Here is a 23,475-nt window from a genome sequence, read left to right as displayed (position 1 = left end):
CATAGGTAGAAATGGGATGACAACGACCGTTTAACTTATAAGATGGATTTTGCATGTCTTAATTAGAACGGATTTACCTCAGCCTGCATGGAAGAATTATAATATAATAAACTTCTAAACTAACATTAGGTGTTTAATTACTCTAATATAATAAACTTCTAAATTAACATTAGGTGTTTAATTACTCTAGCATAAAATAACATTAGGTGTTTAATTACTCTGATATAATAAACTTGTAAACTAACATTAGGTGTTTTATAAAAACTGACATTTATGAATTGGGTGGCCAAATTTTGGATTTATCATTTTTAGCAAAAATTTAGCATCTCAATTAATAAGTATTGGTTTTTATTAAAAATTTCAAATATAGCAAAAAGACCATGTAAATAGACCAAATGCCCTCACTATTGAAAACTGAATAAATGTAAACTAACAAGAGATGGCCTTCTTTTCGATTTTATAGTTTGAGTGTCTGATAATATCCAGATTCCAATATGAAAAAGCAGAATGAACGAAGAAAGATTGAGCAAAAACAACTGTCAAATTCATATCTTACTTGATAATGCTACAACATAGGTCACAATGATAATTTTATGGAACAAAATTTCTGCATATTTTTGTGTAACAATTAACTGGTATTTGAGTATTAGGGTTTTGATGGCAATGACCAAGAATGATGAAGTTTGATCTCACTGATTGTTTATTTTCTCCCAAGAAAAGGAGCTTATAAATTCAATCTTAGCATGGAGCATATGCACTTTTTAATCGATTCCATAAAAAAGTAATTCATATGAAAAAAGTTTCGATTTTTTCAATGCCGCAGCTGACCATGTATTCACGGCTTGTTCTATATGCCTGCAACTGGTCCCTGACCTTTTCCATCCCCATTCCTCATTGAACAACCGTGCAAAAACTTTGAGAAAGGGTTTTGGGTTCTAAATAGTAATTCGAATTTAATTTAGAGGGCATATAAGTCTATTCCGTTGAGTTTTCTGCTATAATTGAATTTTTTTTATAAAAGCTGACATTTATGAATTGGGTGGCCAAATTTTGGTTATAAACGATAAAAACCCCATAAAATATGCATATTCACATAAGGAAAGGTAGGTTTAACTTGGAGTATTGGTGAAGCATGAATTGCGCAGAACTTTTTCATTTTGTTCTTACTACAACCAAACCAAGGACTAAAATATCGACGATGTTATAAACCTTGTATTTAAATGTGATTGTGTAAATTCTAGATTAGATTTGATACTAGTTATTCTTCCCTATTATGACTTGTATTTCTTGGAGGAGAAGGATTATTCCCTCCCTTAATACTATAAATAAATGCATTGTGTAAGGGGGAATAACACATCCTCTACATAATCCTACAAACACATCTCTCTCCTTACTCTCTCTCTCTCTGTCTGCAGTGCGCCCCTTCTGTCTCCATGTTAGATTAAAATAAGCCACAACACGTTATTAGCACGCTCCAACCGTTATGCTTAGGAATCTAACATGGAAATTATTCGTCTTCAATCAGGGAAGTATTACATTTCAATTATTCTTAATTGATTAAATTCTGATTTTATTGAATCCATATACTTTTATTGATTCAATTTTTTGTTTTGTTTTGTTTTGTTTTGTTTGTTTGTTTGTTTGTTTTTTGTTTTTTTTTTTTGGTGTGTTGAACGTGATACAAGCTTTGGAGATGGAAAGCCGAAATTAAAGAAATAATTTTATGCACCAAACCAGTTCATTAATATCATCACGCAATTAGCTTCTTCCAAAACAACGATTTGTATCTCGATATTTTTGTAGCCCTTATAGCATGAACATTCACCATAATGCATAACCCAACTTTACATTTTTTGAATTTTAGATTCTACATAAATTGTGTATGCATTATATCCATAATTGTTGAATTATGTGAATTGATATTGCCATGAATTGCATCATATATCTGCTCATGCATTAAATTATATGATGAATATGCATTAAACTATGATCTGGAAATTACAAAATACTATTTTTTAGGATTTTTTGAAAAGCACAACCCGTGAGCAAGTCGAGATCACGGAACCCCCTGGGCTCCAAACCCAGAACCAGAAACAATGGCAAGTCATTCTCGGTGACCCGCAATCACCACTGACATGGCCTTAGCTAAGATTCTTCGAAATCTCACCGAAATTTGTAGCCCCGTTTTCGAATTCATGGATTCTTGTTTCGTAAGACATCAAGACTTGTTTCTCCGTCATAATCGAGGTTCTTTGTTAAAACCCGATTAGTACTGACGTTTTTTCGACCTAAAACGTGGCTGTCAGTAGCGACGATGCTAGCCTCGCCTCTGGCGACATCACCTAATGACGTTGGGATGTTCTTTGGTCTTTACCCGAGCCCATCTGGGCTTGGCTAACCCTCGGTCCAAACACCAGCCCTTTGGGATGACGTTTCTCTCGGCCCACTGGAGGGATTTTTTTTTTCTCTGGGCTCGCATGTTGCAGCCCATAAACGAGTTACTCAGCTTGCGAATGACACCAGCCTAAGTGGGTTTTGATGTCCTCTTGCACCACGTAGTAGCAGATCCCAACCCTCGTGGCTAAGGCGCTATTCCTGCACTGCGTTGCACCAGAGCCCAACTCTTATACTGGTGCACCTGTATCCGCGAAGTACCAGAGCATGCCTCTGTTTGGGCCTTCTTCTGCAGCCCAATATATGTTTTTTTTTTTTTTTAAAACCAATGTGCTTATAGCCCATGGTTTGCTCAGCTCGAGATGTCTCTAGCCCAATTTTGGGCCTGGACCTTATTCATTTTCATGGTTTTTAAAAGCCTATCAGGGCTTTGGTCCACCAATTATATTGCTTATTTTTTTTAGGCCTTATGGGTTTTAATTTTTTTCGCCCAAACTTTAATTTTGGCCCGAAAGCCAAATAATTATTTCAATTATAATCATAGGCATGGAAGACCTACTTGTATATATTTGTTGCATATTTTTGTATATATATGCATTTGTTTGTAGGTACTACGAACTTGAAGTTCACAAACTTTTATCGAAAAAAAATTAATTGAATGGATTTAAGTTTTCAAACTTTTATGCATGTGACTGGTTCAGTTAATTTTATTCTAGGTATGACTAGTGGGAAAGTTAGTTGTCTAGCAAATAGTGCAACCATGGACACCATTTTGTGTGAACGCATCTATTTTACTAACTTTGTACCTAATAATGCACCACTGACAACCATCTCAAGTCCATCCAACTTGATTGAAGATACAAAAAGGCTCGTATAATGTTGTCCAATGGCATTATTTTGACCATTCAAGAGGCACTTTATTCACCATGTTTTGGAAGAACATTGTTGAGTGTTAATGATATTCAAGACAATAATTAGACAATAACTACCACGTTGAAACCTATGAAGAAAATGGAGTTGAATTTCTGTGCATCACTTCCCATGAATATGGCCAGAAGCGTATTCTAGAGAAGATGAAGCATATCCTGAGTGGTTTGTCTACTACAACCATACGCTCTATAGAGAGTCACTATGTGGCTGGCCCTACCACAGGGACTGCACTCGAAATTACACTTTGGCATGATCGTTTAGGACACCTTGGGCGAACAACGATGCGCCCTATCCTTAAATCTTCACACGGGCATCCACTAACTCGAAGTTTAGGTTCTATTCAAGGAATCACATTGTTGGAAATGTGCCCTAAAACCAATCATATGATGATACTTTACGGACATTTCAAACTAATGTAGTTCATTTCAAACTAATGTAGTTTAAATGTAAAGGGCAAAGATTATTGTTTGAGCCGTCTAATATAAATGTTATATGCTTAAACGATAAGTCCAAGGAATATGTGATTGGAAGAATGCGATCTAAAGAAGTTAGATTCATGAGACCATTCTTTCGTTGACACATCCGAAACGTTCCTGATCATAGGATTGTCAATTGGGCATTGACAGTCCGTTAAGATCAGTACGTGCTATGTCTTCTCTCAGGGAGAGTGACTAGTCTCGAGTCATTGGTGTGTGTGACATCAAGACAAGTACGTAGGTGCTCAATAGAGAATGAGTTCATTGAACACGATCAACGAAGAGTTCTCATATTCATGTCACATGAGAACTCATGGTTGGGATAATGCAAATTAGTCTTTTGACTTGAGGCATCACAGTTGTCTTGTGGTTAGGTCCTTAATCTTTGATTATGTCAAAGTCACTCTATCAGGGTGTCCACGGCATCGTTGGGGTTAAGCCACTTAGCCATGGAGGCAAGTGAATGCGCAACAAGGGATCTCTAACCTTCAAACTGTTTGAGGGAGAATACTCTATGATATGATTTAGAATCTCTGGCCAGAGTATGAATGAGATGTTGGAATGCGTTCCAGATCACATTCAAGGTAATCATATAAGTACAAGATTCACATTGGATAGTAGACATGAATAAACTATCAAACCAAACAGTGTGGTCAAGAGTATTGTATTAGAGAAAGACCGTATTGCATTTGTAATCCTAAACTGAATAGGTTCTCCACCTCTTCTGATTAGCTTGGGTAACCATGACATGCTGCTAGGCGTCAACCATGGTTTGTGGAAGCCCTAAAAGTGTATTATCACTAACGGGAGAATTGAAAGTAAGTTTCAATTCACAATCGATTAGAAAGAGTTTTAATCGCCCACTGCCTCGCTAAAAGGAACCTAATGGATCGTTCACCGAGTAAGGTAGAGTTTGAAGAAACAACGGAGATGAGTAAGAATAATTAAATGGTTTAATTATTTATCTAAGGCTAGGATTAATTAATATGTTAATTAATCAAACGAATAAGTTCGTTAAAGACCTCGGGTTAGTTTTGGGCCGCAAGGCCCAATGGGATTTGAATGTCAAGCCCATTAACTCAAGTTGTATGACAACTTGAATAAAACAAAGGGCTTGAAAGCCCAATAAACCTATAGGCTAGCCATGTGTAAAAGAATAGGGCTTTTGGTCCATTAGGTCACTTATTTGAAGGGACTATATAAAGGACTTTATAACCTAAAATTTACTAAGGGTTATTTTTGGGGGAAAGGATGAGAACACAAGCTCTCCTTTCTCTCTAAAGTTTTGGCCAACCTTGGAGGGATCATCTAGCAATCAAACTCCTCCAAGGTCACTCATTTCTTCTTCATTATGCCTTGGTGATGAATAATTAGAGGTTCTCAATTTTGGGAACTTGGAGAAACCTTTTCATCCATCCAAATCCATGGATCCAAGATGCAAGGATTGAAGGCCCTCTCTTTGGGTGATTAGCCTTTGCTTATGCAAAGAGGAATCTACAAAGGTATTGATTTCTCAACTCACTTTGTTTTGAGTTGAGTCTTGATTCACCTATCTACTAGGCTTTGAATTTCATGGGTAAATGTTTTGTTTTAAGTGCATACAAGCATGATTCCGCCTTTAATTGTTAATTGCATGCTATTGATGTTGCTTAAATGAACATGTTTTTCACAAATTTTCCTTCACACATGTCATACTTTCTCTATGGGAAAGCTTATCATTAAGCCTTCTTATGACAAGATTCGCTCGAATCATCATATTTTTCTACAAAAGATTCAGGGGGACATTTGTGGATCGATTCACCTTTTCTGCAAACTATTTGGATATTTTACGGTATTGGCTGGCACTTCCATACGTTGGTCATAGGTGTGCTTGTTTTTCACAAGGAGCGTTGCATTTTCCAAACTGTTGGCTCATGTTATCAAGCCCAGGGCTCACCACCCTGATTATTTGATCAAATCTATTTGATTAGATAATGCTGGAAAATTCACATCTAAAACTTTTGATGACTATTGCATGTCAATTGGGGTTAAAGTTGAACATCTAGTATTCCATGTTCACAAATAGAACGGGCTGGTAGAGGCATTCATTGAGCACTGGCAAATGATTGCTTAATCGTTGGTCAACGTACCAAGCTCCCAATCGCAACTTGGGGCCATGCAATATTCACACAACCATGTTGGTCCACTTGAGGCCTTTTGCGACCTAACCATATAGTGCCCTTTAGTTGACTATCGCATACAAACCCAACATATCGCATCTGCGCATTTTTGGTTGTGCGGTCTATGTGCCGATTTTTCCACCCTTATGTACAAATATAGGGCCTTAGTAGAGGATGAGAATGTATGTCGGAGACGATTCTCCTTCAATTATTCATTACTTAGAACCTTTGACAGATGATCTTTTTACCACTCATTTTGCGAATTGTCACTTCTATAAGACATTTTTCCCGTTGTTAGGGCATAAAAACGTCACCGTTCCTAAAAAATGACATGAATTATCGTAGATGACTCCCACTTTGTCTTATTTAGATCCCCACATTGCTCAGTCTGAAGCTGAAGTGCATCGTATATTAGATCTTCAGATTGTAGCTCAAAGCATGCCAGATGCATTCACAAATCTAGCGCGAGTGACAAGAACATATATTCTAGCTATGAATGTGTTTGCAAAGATAGATGTACCAAATGTATGACGGACTTTCCTCCTCAAGGCCTTGGATGCCACTTTGGTCGATTCACGTACATTAGCAGCTAGTCAATCCTCTGCCTCTACGCAAAAGCATGGTAGACCTTTTGGTTCAAAGGATTTATGCCTCTGGAAGAGGAAACCCATATCACAGGCTGTTGAGCTTACCATGAATCCAACTATCGCCTACTCATTCTATCCAACTCATGAAGAAATTCTAAAGTACAGAAACGTCTTTGAAAAGACGAATCGACCTCTCGTGAATCGAGAGATTTTGGTCCATTATGCTAGCTTGGATGATGTTTAGTGTAGAAATGAGATGAACATTGACGATGTATTAGCATATGCAGTAGCTACTGAGATCATGTTGAGCGATGACATTGAACCATGTTTTGTTGATGGATGTTAACGTAGAACTGATTGGTCAAATTGGAAACAAGCAATCTAAGTCAAACTCGATTCGCTTATGAAATGTAAGGTGTTTAGACTTGTAGCTCCTACTTCTCCACATGTGAAGCTCGTTGGTTATAAGTGGGTTTTCGTTTAGAAGCGTAATGAGAAGAATGAAATTGTGCGTTACAAAGCTCGACTTGTTGCGTAAGGCTTCTCACAATGCTTAGGGATTGACTATGACAAAACTTATTCACCCTTTATGGATGTGATTACTTTTTCGCTACCTTATCAGTTTGGTAGTTTTCGAAAAACTAAGTATGTAGCTGATGGACGTAGTAACTGCATATCTCTATGGGGATCTTGATACGGAAATTTATATGAAAGTTCCCGATGGACTTCCATTAATTGAATCAAATATTTCCAAACCCTAAAACACGCTCTCAATTTGGCTGAGCCGTTCACTCTATGGTTTGAAGCAATCAGGCAGAATGTGGTATAACCGTTTGAGTGAGTATTTTACTGGTTAGGGATATGTGAACAATAAACTATGCCCTTATGTGTTCATTAAGAAGTCACATTCCGATTTTGCAATAGTTGTAGTTTATGTCGACGACATGAATCTCATCGGAACTATTGAAAAGCTCAAGAGAATTGTCGCACACCTGAAGTCAGAATTTGAGATGAAAGATTTAGGAAAAACTCGATACTATCTCGATCTCGAGATAGAGCACCGTCAGATGGAATCTTAGTACATCAATCGAACTACACCTAGAAGGTGTTGCGCCGCTTTAATAAGGATAAAGTGAAGCCTTTGAGTACTCTTATGGTCGTTCGATCACTAGATGCAAAATGAGATCCCTTCCATCCGAAGGAGGATGATGAAGAGATTTTGGAACCTGAAGTTTCTTATCTAAGTGCAATAAGTAGTTTATTGTACTTAGCTCAATGCACTAGACCCGACATCTCCTTCGCTGATAATATTTTGGCAAGATATAGTAAAGAACCTACACACAGACACTGGACTGGTGTTAAAGACATCTTCCATTACCTTAAGGGTACTACGAATCTAGGCTTGTTTTATGCCTACGAATCCTCGAGTAATGCTACACCCCCTTATCTTGAGTCAATTCTCGCCTTGTTGGTTATGCCTGCATAATACTTATTTGATCTGCATAAGGCGCACTCTCAAATGGGTTACATCTTTACCACTGGAGGCATTGCAATCTCTTGGAGGTCAACTAAACAAACCTTAGTTGCCACTTCGTCTAACCATGCTGAAATTCTTGCCTTACACGAAGCAACTCAGGAATGCTTCTGACTGAGAGCAGTTGAGGGCTATATTCGAAGCTTCTACAATTTTTACCCCGTCATTGATGTCTTGGCGATGATATATGAAGATATTAAATAGCTTAAGGAGGGTTACATTAAAAGAGACAACACCAAGCACATTGTGCTGAAGTTCTTCTTCTTACATCAATAGTAAGAGCATCAGAAGATTGAAGTCATGCAAATCCATTCACAAGACCGTCTGGCCGACCTCTTCACCAAATCACTACCGAAGGCGACATTTTAGAAGCTTGTTCAAGGAATAGGTATGCGTAAACTTTCTGGGTTGTAACATTGTTAGTTCTCTTTGGAATGTCAAACTCAAGGGGAGTATCCTGCAATATACTTGCTTGATCTTAATGTACTTTTTTTCCCCACGATTAAGAGCATTTTTTTCCCTCTGGGTTTTGTGCTACCTAATGAGGTTTTGACAAGGTACCCACCTTGGGTTGATCATATCCCTGATGATGTCTCGTAGACATTTCATTTGACTTTGCATTACTTACACATTTTTCTTAGACTATGGGTTTTTGCCCCAACTTGGGTTTTACCATAGCCATTGGGTTTTTTGTGAGACTTAGTTTCATATGCAAGTTCCTACTTTACTTTGAGACTAGCGTGTTCTCAGAATCAGTGCCGATGAGTTGACTTCCTCAACTTTACATGATGCCAAATCTACTTGAGTATTTACACACTCAAGGAGGAGTGTTATAAACATTGTATGTAAGTGTGATTGTGTAAATCCTAGATTAGATTTGATGCTAGTTATTCTTTCATATTAGGACTTGTATTCCTTGCAGGAGAATGATTCTTCCCTCCTTTATTACTATAAATAAAGGCACTGCGTAGGGGGAATAGCACATCCTCTACACAACCCTACAAACACATCTCTCTCCCTACTCTTTGTCCACCGTGCGCCCCTTTTCTCTCCATATCTGATTAACATAAGCCATAACAGAGGAAATAATGAGGACGTTATTGTTTTTTATGTGTGAATATTGATAAGTTTTAAGGTTCAACATAGACCTCGTCTACATTATTGATATTGTGCTAAGCTTAACCATTATTTTAATGCTAAGTATGAGGTTTTATTTCAAAAGACCTTGGTGATGGCTTATGTGAACTTCCCATATATAAGCTGCAAACTGCATATTATCTTATATTTTAGATATAAAACTTTATTCTCCAAGAGATATTTCAACATTATGTAAAGTAGTTTTAGTCAATGTATCAAAGAGGCACAAAAAAAAAAAATGGAAAGAAAGAAAAGCAAATTAGACTATAGGATGGAGTACCAAGATATGAGCATCACAAGGCAGGATATCAGTAAAGGCCCTAAAAGACCATAGATTGAATTAATATAGGCGCCATGCTTGGTAACTCGGGGAAAACCAAATTTAGGGTCTCTTATCATTTTAGGGTTGGTGCAAAGCTAATTAGGAGGTTAGGGTTCAATTGAGGCTAAGAGTGTGACATGTTGCATAAAAACTTGAGGGAATTAAAGATTTTTTTTTTTCGTGTTCAGCCATCATATGTTGAACATTGGGTTTGATGGTCTGACAAGCGACATGGTGGATGTGGTAAAAAATTTTGATGTCTTCGAATTTAACGAAATTGTACCTACAAAACAAAGAGATACCTTCAGTTAACATCCAAAGTTACATGCCCAAAAGGGGGTTTGGCCATTGAACCTCTGATGCCTAAGTTAATTTATCTGAAAATAGAGAGAGATTTATGGTTGAATTACGTATAATCAACTTACGAGCAAATAAATTGGTGATAGGGTATTTATTGGAGTTAGGGCCAACCATATGTGTTGGGGATTCCATGCCATGTGTTAGCATCCTATTGGCCAAAGTGTGTATCCATTGAATGCAATAGTAAAGAATCTTTAATATGTTGAGATATCTTAAAAATGCTTGAGAGTAATCCCAAGAGATATTACTAAATAAATAATAACACCTAAGAATTATCTTTGGAGAAACCTTGATTGAATTTGATTGATTATGTTTCCTTGAATAAAGGAATATGTCTTCAACTAGGAAAACTTAAAGATAAGAGTTAATCATTAATTTTTATAATATCTAAGAATTAGTTTTGGAGAAACCTTGATTGAATTTGATTGATTGTGTTTCCCTGAATAAAAGAATATGTCTTCATCTAGGAAAGCTTAAAGATAAGAGTTAATTATTCATTTTACCTTTAATTCACTTACCTTATCTCCTTGACATGGGTATAAGAGATTGAAGAATTGTAGTTAGCAACTCAGGCCTTCTTCGTTGGTTGAACTACGCATGGAACGAAAGTGAGCCTCGTCAATTCAAAAGTCCACGTGTCAGCTCCAAGATTTTTTGAATAATTTTTAACTCCACAAATGGCCCCCCACTTGTTGTGCTATGAGTAAGAGGTGCAAGATGTGTAGAAATCCCAAGTTGAGTACGCTTGCCAAATATAGGTTCCTTGACTGCATTGAGCGAGATCGCGAGGGGAATTGGTAAACATTGTGGAGTTGTGGGTGTTCAACAGTCACAACAAACTTGTTTTCAATCTTCTTCTCTCTCTATTCATGTTCTAATTCGTACAAACTCCAGAAATCCAACAAAACATACCTGTTTTCAACCAGTGTGAAATAAACCAAAATTTTCTTTGTGGAGTGATTGATGATATAAATTAAAGAGAACCCAACTGGAGTTCAGTTTCGTAGGGACCGACGGACTCATCAAAACACTCATGTTGCTGGGTTTCACAACAGCAGGCACATACGTGAAAAAAATTGGATTAGTTTCACACTAGTTTAGTGTCATCAAAACCCTAGTTGTTTTTAATCCATAAGCAGATCTCTCCTTGAATTAATGCTCCAAGTCTATACATGAGATGCAAATGGACGTATTGATAGTGCACAGCTTTTCTTCACAATACTTTGACACTTCGTTCCAAATAAAACACATCGTTAGGAATTCATAGTGAAATTCTCCAATAAATTGAACAAAATTTACTAATAAGTTGCACACTTTATGAATTGTAAGTCGAATTTGTTCACCATATGACAACTTTGAGATTCGTGGTTGACATAAAAAGGTACTGGTTGATGAAGGGAGTGACTTTGATTAGAGTTGAGGTTGTAAAAGATATATACCTTACTAGTTCGAACAACATGTCTGCAAATTGTGGATGATCAGGAAGTGTTTTTGTTAAGTGTAATTAGGTTTACCGTTTGACGGTATACGGGTCTGTTCAACTAAGGTTTTTGTTATATTTGAATTTTTTTCATAGAAACAAACATTTATGAAATTAAATGTTAAAATTTAGCCCCAAAAGCCTGGGACTCCCCTCTTCCTCAGCCCCAGTTCCTCCAATCCCAAGCTACCTCCGCCCAGGTCCACCTCACCTCTTCCCTCGGAACCCCCATCACACTCCAGCTCCTCCAAATGCTCCCTTCCTTGAAGCTTGTAATTACTCTTAGCCCAGGCCTTGAGCATGTTGACTTGGCTGCGTGTCAAGCACATGACGTGCGCATTGTGAATTCCTTTCTAGTCTTTTCTGCTGATGTCGCTGACATGGCCGTGGGGTTATTTCTGGACGTCATGAGGAATATTTCGGCCGTGAATCGATTTGTTAGAGATGGGTATTCGGTTAGCAGAGGAGATTTTACTCGGTTCTAAGGTAAATATTTTTTTAATTAAAATAATAATGACACATCCACTTCAGCATTGCTATCATAAAAAAAATAATTGTGAAAATATATTAAAGAAAGCTATCATAAAAAAAATTATTATTGTGAATTTTTTTTTTTTTTTTTAAAGATACAATAGTAGATTTCATTTCATCATTAATTGCATTACAAAGGTTGATCCATCTCTAAACATAGAGCTACTTACAGTCCTCAACAATTATATCAATTATGATACTAGGTGGAGAACCGATCCATTCACAGCTTTGCATCAAAGATAGGCTGACTTTTGCAAGGTAGTAAGCAACATCGTTTGTGTTTCGGCGAATGTGGGTGATATTTGCTTCAGTGATTGTATTGAGTAGAGCTTTGCAAATTGAGGATAGGATCCCTTAGCGCCTCTACAATCTGAAGCGAGTCGGTTTCAATAATAAGGAATTGATAACCCCTGTCAATCGCTTATAGCAAACCTGCCTTCATTTCCATAGCTTCCGAGAGCAACGAGGAGGCTATATATTCGAAACTTCCAATACTAGCAGCCACAAATAAACCATCACCATCCCTGATAATGGCACCAAAACCAGCAGCTGGGCTCTCTGCATTCTAGGACCCATCAACATTTAACTTAAGTCTCAAAATTTTTTATGCAAACTAAGTAAGCACACAAATTAAAACCCTCTTGTGACAATTGTAGTATATAAATAAGTAGGGATCGTTCTTAACCGAGGATTAGGAGGGATTGTAAAATCACTTGGAAACTGACTCAAAAACGTAAAATAAAGTTTGAAACACTAAACTAGACTCAAAGAATGCAAAACTAACAATAAAAACACTCAAACAAATCAAAAGACTCAAAGAATACAAAACACTTATAAACACAAATTAAGACACTTTCTAACTAAATTAGACACTAAGGTAAAGGGGGATTGTAGTTTTGACGAAAACAAATTAAATGCACAGATTATAATTTAAAGGCAGAATTTAAATATGAAAGTGATGAAATATGGAATGAATGCTAGCTAGAAGGTTCTTCTCCACACATGTTACACTTGCATACAAAATGATTTTCAGTTGGTCTTTCGATAAATTATGAAACTCAACACCCCGGGTTAATTAGGTCCGCTTAAATTAACCGTCAAGTTTTCCTTAAGTTAATGAATTGGATGATTGCATGCGACAACCCAAAGCATTCCCCACAAGTTCCTTACATGAATTGCATAATAGAGATACAAGCAAGAATCATTAAGCAACATGAAAACTATAAGTATTGACGAGGCATTCGTTACTATGATTGCATGAAACTTATGCCAAGAATTTATTTAACGCGATTGTTTATAAGCAACCTCCACTACTTGTGAAAATAAGTTCATAACTATTAGGTGAAATTCACTTATATTCTAGCGTCATATTCATGCATGAAAATTAAGCGTGCACTCTCAATCAACATACATAAATAAGTTATCGATCAAGCAGTTAAACAAATTGAATCCACAACTTATGAAATTCCAACCAAATATAATCAATTCATATTGCAAGCATAAACATGGTTTCGAATCACCCCCTAGCTAACTAGGGGGATTTAGCCTCTCATGGTCACAAAAAGAGAATTACAAATGAATTTAAACATAAAGCACAAAGGATTGATTACACCTAGAACGCCCAACGAATCCACGTGAATTGGTGCGTGTCGAAGCTCCTCTTTCCTCTTCTCCTTGCTGCGGCAATGATGGGAAGTGTGTGGAAATTCCTGGAATGGAAGGGGGATAGCACGGCAATGGAGAGAATATGGGAGATTTTGGGTGAATGGATGCACGGATTGAAGAGAATATGGTGTGAAGGTGGCTGCGTGAAGATTGGGTTTTTGATGGGAAAAAGTGGCTAAAAATGATTAGGGTTATGGCATGCACGGCAATATGGTGTGAATGGGAAAAAGTGATGAATGGTGGGATTAATGAGATTTGCGGCTGGAATGGAGAACAAAGGTTAATGGCTTTTTGCGGCTAGGTTTTTTTTTATGTTTCTTTTTGTGAATTCTTGCCGCTTAGGGAGGAAACATGGAATAGAATATTAGGGTCGATGGTGGCTGATTAGTGTTAGGGTGAAAGTGTGTTAGGGTTTGATTGGTTGCGGCTGTGATGGAGAAAAGGTGAATGGCAGTTTGCGGCTCAAGGAGGAATAAGTGAATATGGAATTTTTGCGGCTGATTTGGAATGGTCTTATGAAGGCTACGGCTTAGGTGGTAGAAAAATCTTTTGGTGGCTGCATGATATGAGACAAAAGAAATGGGATTTGCGGCTGCTAGGTTGAAATTAGGGTGCATGGTAAAAATGGGGGGGGGGGGGCACGGCTTTTAGGGAATTTGGGATTTTTGTGGCTGTTTTGTTTTATTATAAAAATGAAAATAAAATGGAAAGCTACGGATTAAAGGGGAGGATATGGAAAGGTGCGGCTAAGTATGTAAAACCTAGAGTTTTAAATATGTTTGGTTCCTAGCTTATTTTTATTAACTAAAATAAATTCAAAGGCTTCTAGAATTTAGGAAAAATCAGAAATTAAAGGGGGAAGATTAAAATGGTGCGGCTAGGGCCTTGGTTTTGTGTCCTAAAGCGCCTACAAGGACTTCAAAGTGGCTAGAAAATACGAACGTTTAAGATTAGGAAAGGTTACCAAAACGGGAAACTTAGGGTCAACTTTCCTAAAATAGGAAGCCTTGTTTGAGTAGGATTCGTTTTGGTAAGAATTCATCGTTGGCGTAGGAATTCGTCGTTTCTTCAAGTCTTCAACTCATTCGTTCATCTTTCGCTCCAAAGGACTCCAATTTGCATCTTCTTGCACACTTTGGCCTTATAATCTGAAAATACACAAAAGTGGCCTTAAACACTAAAACAACTAAGTAAACACAACATAAATGCACGAGAACAAGCTAATTAAGTCGCATGAATATGCTCCTATCATCGCCCCTAGGGTGGGACAATCTATCTGGGGGTGCTTCTCAATTTGTTGTCTTGTTCCGCACCTGCATCTGTGATTCTGGTAAACTCCAACTACCATTGAATAACACTAGCAGTGCATATCTCAGGAGACACCAGCTTATTGTCCTAGAGTTTCTTGTTTTGTGTCCCTTACAGTGCCTAATAAACCATAAGAAAACATCAAAGCTGGCCTTAGGTATCAGATCCACAATCTCATTGATTCATATCATGAAGGATGGAAGGTGAGTGTTCCTCAAAAGTGGACCCACCTGCGAGCTTATCCACGCACATTTCGCATAATGGCATTCCTTCATTAGGTGGATGGTAGATTCCCCATACACACCACACAATACACATTCCACATCTGTGGTAATATGTCTTGCCGCCAAGTTAGCCTTAGTAGGAACCAACTCATTGGCAAGTTGCCATACGCAGATTTTAACTTTCAGTGGCACGTTTACACTCCATACTTTTGCTCAGATCTTAGAACCATCAGAGTTAGGGGATGACGCCCCCCAGTTTGTGGGTTGTAGCCAATTTCTCGCCACATGGTAGGCCGACCTGACCATAAACTTTCCATGTCTTTCATGGTGCCACAACAAGTGATCCGACAGATTTCGAACACTTAGTGGAATTGTCCAAATCAAATTTACCTCCTCAGTAAAGAAGAGCTTTTCTAGAATATCAATCTTCCAACCTTTTGCAATTGGATCGATCAACTCATTTACCATTGCCACCATGCATCCCGCTAGTTTGGGTGAATATGGGCGAAATCAAGATGGGATGGGAATCCAAGGGTCATCCCATATATAGATGGATTGCCCAGTGCCTACCTGCCATCTTAGACCCAAGCTTAAAACTTTCCTTGCCGTGCAAATGCTTTTCCAAACATATGATGCTCCAGATTTCAATGGGGTCTCCATAAAAGAGCTATTCTAAAAGTACTTAGCCTTTAGAACTGTAGAAACCAGAGAGTGAGGGTCTGCCATCAATTGCCACCCCTGCTTTGCTAACATACTGAAATTGAATGCATATAAGAGTTGAAACCCAAGTCCACCCATATTCTTTGGATTACAAAGGTGTTCCTAAGAGCACTAGTGCAGTTTCTTTTCTCTTTCGTCACCATTCTACTAGTAGGATGCAATTAACTTGTTTAAGCCATCACAGAAGGTTTTGGGAAGAAGAAAACAACTCATCGAGTAGTTAGGGATTGCTTGAGCCACTGCTTTCACCAACACCTTTTTCCCAGCTGTACTTAGCATCTGACCCTTCTAACTCTTTAACGTTTTCCATAAACGATCTTTTAGATACCCAAAGCACAAGCTTATGTTCCTCCCCATAAATGTTGGCATACCAAGGTATTTTTTATGTCTCTCCACACGGCTCACACTAAGGATCCTAGCAAGCTTTCGGTGTACTGATCACTTCACATTTCTGCTAAAACAAGACTCACTTTTCTTGAGGTTTACCTTTTGCCTTGAAGCATGTTCATAAATCTTTAAGACCTCTCGTACTTGCCTGTAGTCCAATTCCGTTGCTCGACAAAATAGTAAATTATCATATGCAAATAGCAAATGACTAATTACCTGTGCTTCCGTACATATGGAGACGCCTTGTATCATTCTCTGCCGTGCCCTCTAAGCTATTAACGCTGACAATCCTTTCGCACAGAGAATAAACAAGTACAGTAGAATCCACTATCACTCTATCCCCATTTTCTTCTCCAATGGTTTTCACGGGCCCCTATCATCGTAGCTTAGAAGTTGCTAAAAGACTTGAGGCATTTGATTGCATTATCTTGTACAATTCAAGGAAGGAAAAACCATCTGTTTCGTACCCTTTCTATTCCGATGTTTGTGAAGTTACAGCTAATAGCGACGTGCTTGTCGTTCGCTGCACGTTGAATGCTCAAACCCACCACATGATTAACAAGAAAGTCTCGTTGGCATTGGGAAGATAGGGGGTGACTGTTAATGTAGGGCGTGGAGCTATTATCGATCAGAAGGAAATGGTGCAGTGTTTGGTGCAAGGAGAGATCAAGGGTGCTGGCTTGGATGGCTTGGATGTGTTTGAGAATGAGTCTGAAGTTCCGAAGGAGTTCTTTGGACTCGATAATGTTGTCCTGTCACTGCATCAAGCTGCTACGACAGAAGACTATTTCAAGGATTTGAGTGATCTAGCAGTAGCGAATTTGGAGGCTTTCTTCTCAAATAAACCATTGCTTTCTGAAGTGGTGAATGATTGAATAGATTTCTATTTGCAGGTTAGTTCCTTCATAATTTTGTGTACCATCTTGCATGCAATCGTTATGGTTTTTCTCCGATGGCGATTATTCATACAGAAACCACTCAATGCAGGGTACAAACAATTGATTCGATAGATGAAGTGATGAGAGAAGAGAAGGATGAAGAACTGCCATATCGCTGTTGGTATTTGTTTGGAAAGTTGCATGATTTACAATGAATAAAGCGACTGAAGATGTTTGGTTCTGTAAATTTTCTCGTCTTTCTTCCATGTTATGTAAATTCACACCTCACTGGTTGCAAAGCGAAACAAAGAACACGAACCAGAAATCGAAGGTTGATCACCATTTCTACGTTACCTTAAGGGGATTCGAATGATACTACTCATTTCCTTAGTCAACAAGGCAAATGGTTAATAAAATCTATTTGTTCTGTAGGGTACCGTTTGGTACGTGGGACGGGACGGAACAGAGTGGGACAAGACGTTCCGTCCCACGTTTGGTGTGCCTAAAACGGATGGAACGAGCTGTTTCATGGGACGAGTTTGGGGTGAATTTTCGTTCCACCTCAGTCCCTTGGAACGACTCGTTCCACATTCGTGGAACACAAAATTATAACCTCTTCGTCTCCTTCTTCTTCCTCCTTGTTTCCATCCCAGGGCATCCTTGCTCCCGCTCCATTCCGTTCTGTCCTGTCCTATCCCGTCCCATCCCGTCTGCATACCGAACGATACCTAGAGTTCAGAAAACCTATACAGGGCTCACTCGTCCACTCACTTTTTTATTTTGTCCAATAATATTTGAACACATGTTTATTGTTTTAAAAAATAATGAACATGTTTTTAAAAAAAAAACAAAATACCACGTGACATTTTTTAATTGAGTTGAATCAAAAAGTATTATCCCTTACTAAAATCAAAATACTCGAAAATCAAAAGAATTGTTAAATTTGAATCCTCAATCTTTATCAACAAGAAAATGAAAGTGTAATAAGAACAATGATAAAAATATTACTAATGCTTCTACAATTGTATTTAAATTTAATTGTATCAGTTAAAATGATCAGAAATCAAGTTTCAATTAACAATACAACTATCAAATATTTACGACATACAAAAAAACTAAACAGAACATTGATTTTAATAAATCTTGATATATAATTTCTAAATTATTTACACAATCATCACATATCCAAGAAAAGCCCCGGAGAGGTGTTTTAGTTTTCGCTCGCGTTCTGCTCGCCCTTTCCGCTCACACTCAATCATCACACATCGAAGAAAAGCCCTCCATGTTTCTCACCAAGCTCTCCCGCCAAAAGCCAAACCCACTCGAACGCCTTCTCACGCGCCACCTCTGCAACCCCTCGAAACTCCACGACCGCTACTCCTTCAAACCCCCACCCTCCCTTTCCCCAAACCCCCAAGACCATAACCCTAACCCTGATCATATCCCCAAGAAAAAGCAGAAACCCCAGTACCGCCCGCCGTCGTCCCTCGACCGTACGGGTCAGAAGCCGATACATTCTGATTTGCCCTTCGATTTCAGGTACAGCTACACCGAGAGCAACCCGGCTGTGAGACCCATCGGGCTGCGGGAGCCCAAGTACTCGCCTTTTGGGCCGGGCCGAATCGACCGCGAGTGGATCGGAGTGTGTGCCCCGGCCGTGGACTCGAAGGTGCGGTCGGTGGAGGGAGTGGAGGAGGACCCGAAGTTGGAGGAGAAGAGGAGGAGGAGGAGAGAGAAGGTTCAGGGAGAGCCTCTCAGTCCCGCTGAGAGGAAAATCTTGGTGGAAAAGTGCCAGAGGCCCAAAACCAAGAGGCAAATTAATTTGGGTATGAATTTTTGCTTTGTGTTTCATTAGCTTTGTTGGATTGAGGAATGTGGGGAATTGATAATTGCTTTATTGTAGAGTTTTTACGATGATTGGGCTATTCCGCTTTTCGTTTGATTGAGAAGATTTCGGCTTTTTGGATAGCTTAATATGCTCGATGAATTGGGTATTAGGTTTTGCTGTAATTGACATAGCATTGAGTTGCTTGAGGTTCAGGGTATTGTACATTGTCTATTTCGATTCTGTTTGATTATTCGGGTCTGAGCTTTTTGTATTCTCTACCGTTTTTGTTGGATTGGGGTTCTGCTATTTCTTTTGATTGCTATGGTTTTGAGGTTTCTGAGATGGGAGCTGGGGAGAGTATTTGATAATAATGGTATTTTGTATTTCGGTTTTACTGCGATTTGTGAGTAATAAGGGTATGGTCTTATGTTCTTGGTTTCTATTTGGTGCGTCTGCTTCTTCCGGTCGTTCTCGTTTGATTTATTTTGTCAAACTGGTTGATGCAATCCCTATTCCGTAAAAAATCCCCCTTGTAATGTTTAAAGGTTTTTATATCACTAAGCAATTACTAAACAAGAATAAGCAGTGTCTTTTATGTTTATTCATCTCCCCCTCTTATTTATCTCTGTTATCGTCTTATGGTGTATTATGATTTAATTTCTTGTAGGGAGGGATGGTTTAACTCACAATATGCTGAATGATATTCATAACCATTGGAAATTCGATGAGGCAGTGAGGATAAAATGTATAGGTGTTCCGACTGTTGACATGAAAAATGTTTGCAACCAGCTTGAGGTATCTTATGTTCTCTAATTACTGCTCTGTATCTTTCCTCTGATGCAACTGTCGTTTCATTTTTCTCTTTTCCTCGAGTCTTTTACAATATGGTATGTGTGCTGTACCACATAGGCCCTTTTTTGCGTTTACGAATTCTCGGCTATATGCTACTCATTGCACAGTCCTGCTTGGCATATGGTTTTTAGTTCTTTAAAGCATCAAAGTTCTTTTCTACATTCCATCATCAACCTTGTTGCAAGGTTTTATAGTTTGTTTGACATTTTAATATAGATGCCCTTGACATTTGGCATCATTATCTGGGGGGATGTTTGACCATGAAAAATGAAATTTTGAAGCTCTGTAGGAAGAGCTGCCCAGTTTGTAAGAAGGGCCTCTGTGGGGTCAAAGGTGCGATTGTGTAATTGAGAAAGTGTTGAAACAATGTAACACTGATGTTTCACATTATGGTACATTCTAAAAAGGCACCTTTTTTGAATCAATAAAAAATCAAATGCAACATATAATCTGTCTTTGCATGATGAATTGAGTTATATATGAGAATGGTTACAGGATTCACTATTATTTCTTGGAACTTGGAAGAAATGCTAAATGCAGGTTTCATGTGTATGTTGCAGGACAAAACCTTTGGAAAAATCATCCACAGACATGGTGGTGTACTTGTATTATACAGAGGCAGGAATTATAACCCCAAGAAGAGGCCCGTGATTCCATTAATGTTGTGGAAACCACATGAGCCTGTATATCCCAAGCTGATCAAAACTACAATTGATGGCCTAAGCATTGCGGAAACAAAGGAAATGAGAAAGAGAGGATTAGCTGTCCCTGCCTTAACAAAACTTGGTACATTCTTTTTCTGGTTTATGGACTTGATGACTTGAGAATTGAGATGCATGTCTACTTATTATTTACGATCTTGTTGAAACTGCAGCCAAGAATGGTTATTATGGTAGTTTGGTATCCATGGTCAGAGATGCTTTTCTCTGCTGTGAGCTGATTCGGATAGATTGCCAGGGATTTGAGAAGAGTGATTACAAGAAAATAGGCTGCAAACTTCGGGTAATTTGTCAAACCTGTTTTTTCTTCTCTGCTTAAGCTTACTTCTGTGTACAAGTTGAAAGTGCATTCAAATGGCTAGTCATGGGGATTTCCAACTGCATTTCTTTCCTGTCTGACATGTCTCATGATGGGAATAGTTGCTTGAATATCCTGAAAGACCATAATAGTTTCTTGCTGTCTCAACTTTCATGGCTTTGTCGATGCGAACTGCGCTCGAAACCTAAATGTGTATTTGCATGCATGAATAGCATGATTGCTTCTGTTTATTAAGTTCTCGTATTTAAACTTTACTGTTGCTACAGGATCTTGTTCCTTGTATCCTGGTGACATTTGAGAAGGAACAGATTGTGGTGTGGAGAGGGAAGGACTATAAGCCTCCAGAGGGTGGATACTTCCTTCCAGATCGAGAACTGTTCGATAGTCCAGAAGGTGATTTGGGTTCTGGCACAGAGGCGTGTGATAAGTCAGAATCAGATGGCAACAGTAGCCTAAATGAATTCTCGTCTTGAGAAGATGAGTAGTCACTTCATTGCTGCAAATACAGGTGCCAATAGGTGTTGTTGGTTGGAGACTCAGATTTGATCGAACTTTCCTTCTCCCGATTGCAAATTCGGAATTCATGCAGAGCCAAATGGAGGCAGTCCAGAATATCCTGGAAATAGTATTTGGGGTGAACTTGTGGGTTGTGCAGTGAAACTAGATGGCATGATCTAAACTGTTCCCTCTCGTCGCAGCACAAAATGGAAAAAGAAAATGACTGTCAACTGAAGTATTGAGATAAGGTGACAGACGGGGTAAGAATTGCAGAGATTCTTTGGATGCAATTTTCACCATTTGTAAGCTGCCGTCCATGTAAGACAGTGATTCCATGAATCCGACTGTCATTTGGCGGAGATACCAATCCCTGTTGGGCAAGACTTGGATCAACTCAAGCCTAATTCTGCAATGGTGTGGTATTTTGGTTCTAGCTTTTTTATCAAGGCATTGATCATGTTTTAAATTGTAATTAGTTTTGTACGAAAGCGACTCCTCAAGAATCCAACTGCCTCCATTTCTCTATGATGATGATGGGGGTTGCTGTATGCGCATATATCTCGATTTCACTTTGTTCATCTGTTGATTCTATTCTATATACCGCGTGCTTACTTTTTCTGATTTTGCATGAGAGAGATACTAATGGGGGTTATACCACCGGTTGTACACCAAGGATCCCTTATACGGGCGTCTGGACGCAAGAACTTTTCCAGGTAGGCCTGGGATGCAGAGTCAAACTAGAGTTATGTTGAGTACATATTTTTATTGGAGGATTTAGTATTCACTGTCTGCAAGCATTCACACAAATCAATTGTCCTTCGGAGGGATTTAATTAATACGCGTTAACTCCGACTCTGAGTATTGATAGTGACCTCAGGCTCTTCAAGTCTCCGTCGCCGGCGTATTTCCTACAAACTTGCCGGCGCCATTGTTAATCTTGTTGCTCCCTCAATTTCTACTTGTCGGAAAAGGTGCACTGGTTCTAACTTGTGTTTTTTGATCTATTACTTTATGGTGACGAATGATTACTATTTCTGAACTCATCCTTTGAAGGTAAGGTGTTTGCTGAATTTGCCTATTTAGAGCATCTCCAATGGGAGTCCCTATTTAGGGACTCCTACCACCACTTTAGAGTACTCATTTAAAGATTTAAAGGCAATCTTTGTGTCCCTAAAGAAAGAAATATTGCCTTCACTGGGAGAGTCCTTATGGTAGAATCCCTAAATTTGAGGTTTTTACAATTTTATGTAATAATTTGATTAGGTGCATATTTTTTGTTTATGTTAACATTACGTTATCGTAAAATATTTTTGTGAACATTTTAACAAAAAAAATTCAAATTCTGACACTAATTTTTTTTTTTTTCACAAAAACGTAACTAGAATGAGTGAATTGAGTACGAGTGAACTGAGTATAGGAGATGAAGTTGTCGTAAGTTTTGGTTTGATAATTTGGTATTTATAGAAATGATGAGAGAAAAAAAATGAAAGAGTAACCCAAATTGAAAATATTAATATTTCAACGAGGGCATGATGAAAAGAAAAAACAAAAGAATATGAAAACCAACATGAAAGAGTAACCTAAATTAAAACAGTATTTAATTGGAATCGTTGATCTTTCAACAGTAAAAGAATTTGAAAAGCAAGAATCAATCTGGACCCTTCATTTTAAACGGTTGAAAAGAAAAGGAAAAAAGACAAGGCCATGTAACTGGGACCCACGCCTGCTTTTCCACTTAAATTGTCTTATTGGGTCCACCATTTCAATCTCTATATGTGGGGACATACACCAAGTATCTGGCGAGTCCCAATACTTTAGGAACTCACTTTTCGATTTATTGGAGATTCGTTGTCCCTATATTTATTTTATACTCATTTTATATGGTGGTTGTCCCTATATAGGGACTCAACTGGAAATGCTGTTAGACAATATAGAATAATGCTGAAGACAGAGAGAAAGAGAGTACAAACAACATACAGGACATACTATTATACCAAACAGCTATAAGATTCTTCAAAAACCCAAATTTTTAGACTTTGTCCTGATTATTTGAAATGGTGTTTAAGTCTTGAGTCATCAAGGATAAGCTACTACCACTTGAAAAACACACTAGAGCCGAGTCAAAGTGTAATCCGCTATAATCCAAAGTTTTCGAGTAGAACCAGAA

The 23,475-nt window shown here is 38.3% G+C and overlaps 1 protein-coding gene and 1 pseudogene across 3 annotated transcripts; both read left to right on the top strand.

Annotated features, from left to right (window-relative positions):
- The first annotated feature begins 14,835 nt into the window (after positions 1-14,835).
- LOC125473220 lies at positions 14,836-17,524 on the top strand (annotated as a pseudogene).
- Positions 17,525-18,278: 754 nt separating this feature from the next.
- Positions 18,279-22,569, top strand: LOC103964633 (CRS2-associated factor 1, mitochondrial). Of its 3 annotated transcripts, XR_007254942.1 has the most exons (7): positions 18,279-18,918; positions 19,588-19,715; positions 20,333-20,558; positions 20,647-20,774; positions 21,077-21,722; positions 21,941-22,021; positions 22,186-22,567. XR_007254942.1 is itself a non-coding variant. In XM_009377572.3 (5 exons), exons 1-5 carry the CDS (start codon positions 18,375-18,377, stop codon positions 21,281-21,283), a joined length of 1,233 nt encoding a protein of 410 aa, XP_009375847.2. In that variant the 5' UTR covers positions 18,279-18,374; the 3' UTR covers positions 21,284-21,886. The 3 variants fall into 3 exon arrangements, 1 of the variants encoding a protein (XP_009375847.2); XR_007254941.1 differs by having other exon boundaries at positions 21,941-22,569; XM_009377572.3 differs by lacking the exons at positions 21,941-22,021; positions 22,186-22,567 and having other exon boundaries at positions 21,077-21,886.
- The last annotated feature ends 906 nt before the right edge of the window (positions 22,570-23,475 follow it).

Source organism: the organism of the source record quoted next, unplaced genomic scaffold, assembly GCF_019419815.1.
Source record: "Pyrus x bretschneideri cultivar Hongxiangsu unplaced genomic scaffold, Pyrus_bretschneideri_v1 Contig8, whole genome shotgun sequence".
NCBI classification, from domain to species: Eukaryota; Viridiplantae; Streptophyta; class Magnoliopsida; order Rosales; family Rosaceae; genus Pyrus; species Pyrus x bretschneideri.
This window is presented reverse-complemented; position numbering and strand designations above follow the sequence as displayed.